General features: G+C 65.7%; 1 protein-coding gene across 1 annotated transcript in view; it reads right to left on the bottom strand.

Annotated features, from left to right (window-relative positions):
- The window catches only part of LOC113980370 (CUGBP Elav-like family member 3), a gene marked incomplete at its 3' end in the record, with an annotated part of 4659 nt that extends 1324 nt beyond the window's left edge, over positions 1 to 3335 (bottom strand). The window contains exons 1-2 of the mRNA XM_027707587.1: positions 3260 to 3335; positions 1423 to 1566 (exon numbers count right to left, since the gene is read on the bottom strand). Of these exons, the coding sequence (XP_027563388.1) occupies positions 1423 to 1503 (81 nt within the window). The remainder of the gene's footprint in view (positions 1 to 1422; positions 1567 to 3259) is intronic.
- Between the last annotated feature and the right edge of the window lie 14 nt (positions 3336 to 3349).

Below are 3349 nucleotides of genomic sequence, written 5' to 3'. Positions count from 1 at the left end.
CACCCACCCCCTGGATAACCAAACCCCCCCGGCCCCAGGGTTGCCTGCTGCTGCATCAGCTGCGGGGGCACCGGGGGGCACCGGGGCTGGCACTGGGACCACCGACTGACCCCCCCTCGGGACCACCGACCCACCCCCGGGACCACCGACCCACCCCTGGGATCACTGACCCCCTGGTACCACTGACCCCCCGGCCCCAGGGCCACCTGCTGCTGCATCAGCTGGGGGGGCACTGGGGGGCACCGGGGCTGGCACTGGGACCACCGACTGACCCCCCCTCGGGACCACCGACCCACCCCCGGGACCACCGACCCACCCCTGGGATCACTGACCCCCTGGTACCACTGACCCCCCGGCCCCAGGGCCACCTGCTGCTGCTTCAGCTGTACCGGGGGGCATCGGGGCTGGCACTGGGACCACCGACTGACCCCCCCTGGGGACCACCGACCCACCCCCGGGACCACCCACCCACCCCCGGCATCACCCACTCCCTGGATCACCCACCACCCCTGGCACCAGGGCCGCCTGCTGCTGCATCAGCTGTACCAGGGGGCATCGGGGCTGGCACCAGGACCATCGACTGACCCCCCCTCGGGACCACCGAACCACCCCCAGGACCACCCACCCACCCCCTCCGGGCACCAGGGACACGCCTGGCACTGGCATGGCCACTACCCAGTGTCCATCCCTTCCCAGTGTCCATCACCCCAGTGGATTTTCGGGGTGGTCCTGCCCCCTGTGCCCCCTGTGCCCCCTGTTCCCCCCATTCCTCCCATACCCCCCCATATCCCTCCGTGCCCCCCTTACCACCTGCATGTAGGCACTGTAACCCCCCTGCCCCCCGTTCCCCCCATATCCCCCTGTGCCCCCCATACCCCTCATACCCCCATACCCCCCAGTGCCCCCTATACCCTCCCCGGGTCCCTCATGCCCTTATACCCCCCATACCTCCCATACCCCCCCTGTGCCCCCCATACCCCCACTACCCCCATACCCCCTGTACGCCCTTGTTCCCCTCATGTCCCCATACCCCCCATACCCCCCTGTGCCCCACACACCCCCTATACCCCCCTGTGCCCCCCATACCCTCCATACCCCCCATACCCCCTGTACCCCCCATACCCCCCTGTGCTCCTCATCCCCCCGATGTCCCCTATACCCCCCATACCCCCCTGTACCCCCTATACCCTCTGGTGTCCCCCATGCCCCTCCATACCCTCCATATCCCCCTGTGCCCCCCATATGCCCTGTGCCCCCCATACCCCCCTGTGCCCCCTATACCCCCCATACCACCCCTGTGCCCCTCATACCCCCAATGCCCCTCATACTCCCCATACCCTCCCATACCCCCTGTACCCCCCATACCCCCCCATGTCCCCCATACCCCCCTGGTGCCCCCCATACCCCCCGTGCCCCCCGTACCGCCTGCGTGTAGGCGCTGTAGGCGCCGAACTGGAGGGCGATGGGGCTGAACATGCCCAGCTGGGAGGCGACCTGCTGCATCCGCCGCAGCCCCCGCTCCTTCTCCGTGTCCGCAAACTTCACCACCAGGCTCGACGACGCGCCCTGGGGACACCGGGACACACGTCGGGGGGGACATTGGGGTGGGGGGACACCCGTTAGGGGGACACTGGGACACCGGGACACACATCGGGGGGATACCGGACAGGAGGACACCGGGGACATGGGGACACCCATCAGGGGGACACCGGGACACCCATCAGGGGGACGCCGGGCAGGGGGGCACCGGGACACACGTCAGGGGGACATTGGGGCGGGGGGGACACCGGGACACACGTCAGGGGGACATTGGGGTGGAGGGACACCCATCAGGGGGACACCGGGACACCCATCAGGGAGACACCGGGGACACCGGGACACCGATCGGGGGTACACCGGGACACCCATCAGGGGAACACCAGGCAGGGGGACACCGGGACACCCATCACAGGGACACCGGGGCAAGGGGACATCGGGACACACATCAGGGGGATACCGGGACACCGGGACACCCACTGGGGGGACACAGGGCAGGGGGACACTGGGGCACCCATCAGGGGGACACCGGGGACACCGGGACACCCATCGGTGGGACTCCAGGGCAGGGGGACACCGGGACACCCACTGGGGGGACACCGGGACACCAGGACACCCGTTAGGGGGACACTGGGACACCCATCAGGGGGACAGTGGGGTGGGGGACATTGGGATGGGGGGGACATAAATCGAGGGGACACAGGGTGGGGGGACACCGGGGAGGGGGGACATTGGGGCAGGGGGACACTGGGGCTGGGGGGACACAAATCAGGGTGACACAGGGTGAGGGGATGCTAAAGGGGAGGATGATGAAGGGGGGATGAAGAAGGGGAGGATGCTGAGGATGAAGAAGAGGATGATGCTGAGGATACCGAGGATGATGAAGGGGATGATCCTGAGGACACTGAGGATGAGGAAGAGGATGCTGCTGAGGATGAGGAAGAAGATGCTGCTGAGGATGAAGAAGGGGCAATGCCGAGCATGCTGAGGATGAGGAAGGGCGGTGCCGAGGATGATGAAGAGGAAGATGCTGAGGATGAGGAAGGGGACAATGGAGATGCTGACGGGGAGGATGAAGAAGGGAATGCCGAGGATGAAGAAGGGGATGATGCTGAGGATGAGGAAGGGGCAGTGTTGAGGATGCTGAGGATGAGGAAGAGGAGGATGATGAAGGGGAAGATGCTGAGATTGAAGAGGAGGATGATGCCGAGGATGTTGAGGATGATGAAGGGGATGATGCTGAGGATGAGGAAGGGCAGTGCCGAGGATGCTGAGGATGAAGAAGAGGATGATGCTGAGGACACTGAGGATGAGGAAGGGCGGTGCTGAGGATGAAGAAGGGGCAGTGCTGAGGATGCTGAGGATGAGGAAGGGGATGATGCTGAGGATGAAGAAGGGGCAGTGCTGAGGATGAAGAAGGGGCAATGCCAGGGGGGCTGGGGAGGGGGGAGGGGAGGATGCTGAGGATGAAGAAGGGGTAGTGCTGAGGATGCCGAGGATGATGAAGGGCAGTGCTGAGGATGCTGCTGAGGCTGAAGAAGGGGAGGATGCTGAGGATGAGGAAGAGCAGTGCGGAGGATGACGAAGGGGAGGATGCTGAGGATGATGAAGGGCAGTGCTGAGGATGACGAAGGGGATGATGCTGAGGATGAAGAGGAGGATGAGGAAGGGGATGCTGCTGAGGATGATGAAGGGGGTGCTGAAGGCCGTTCTGGGCGCTCACCGGCAGCGTGCGGCTCCCGTGCAGGGCAGCGATGGCCGCCTGGGCCTCCGCGTGGCTCTGGAACTTCACGAAGGCGCAGCCTGGGGGGGG

Source organism: Neopelma chrysocephalum, unplaced genomic scaffold (genome assembly GCF_003984885.1).
Source record: "Neopelma chrysocephalum unplaced genomic scaffold, ASM398488v2 Primary Assembly neopelma1_93882, whole genome shotgun sequence".
NCBI lineage: Eukaryota > Metazoa > Chordata > Aves > Passeriformes > Pipridae > Neopelma > Neopelma chrysocephalum.
This window is presented reverse-complemented; position numbering and strand designations above follow the sequence as displayed.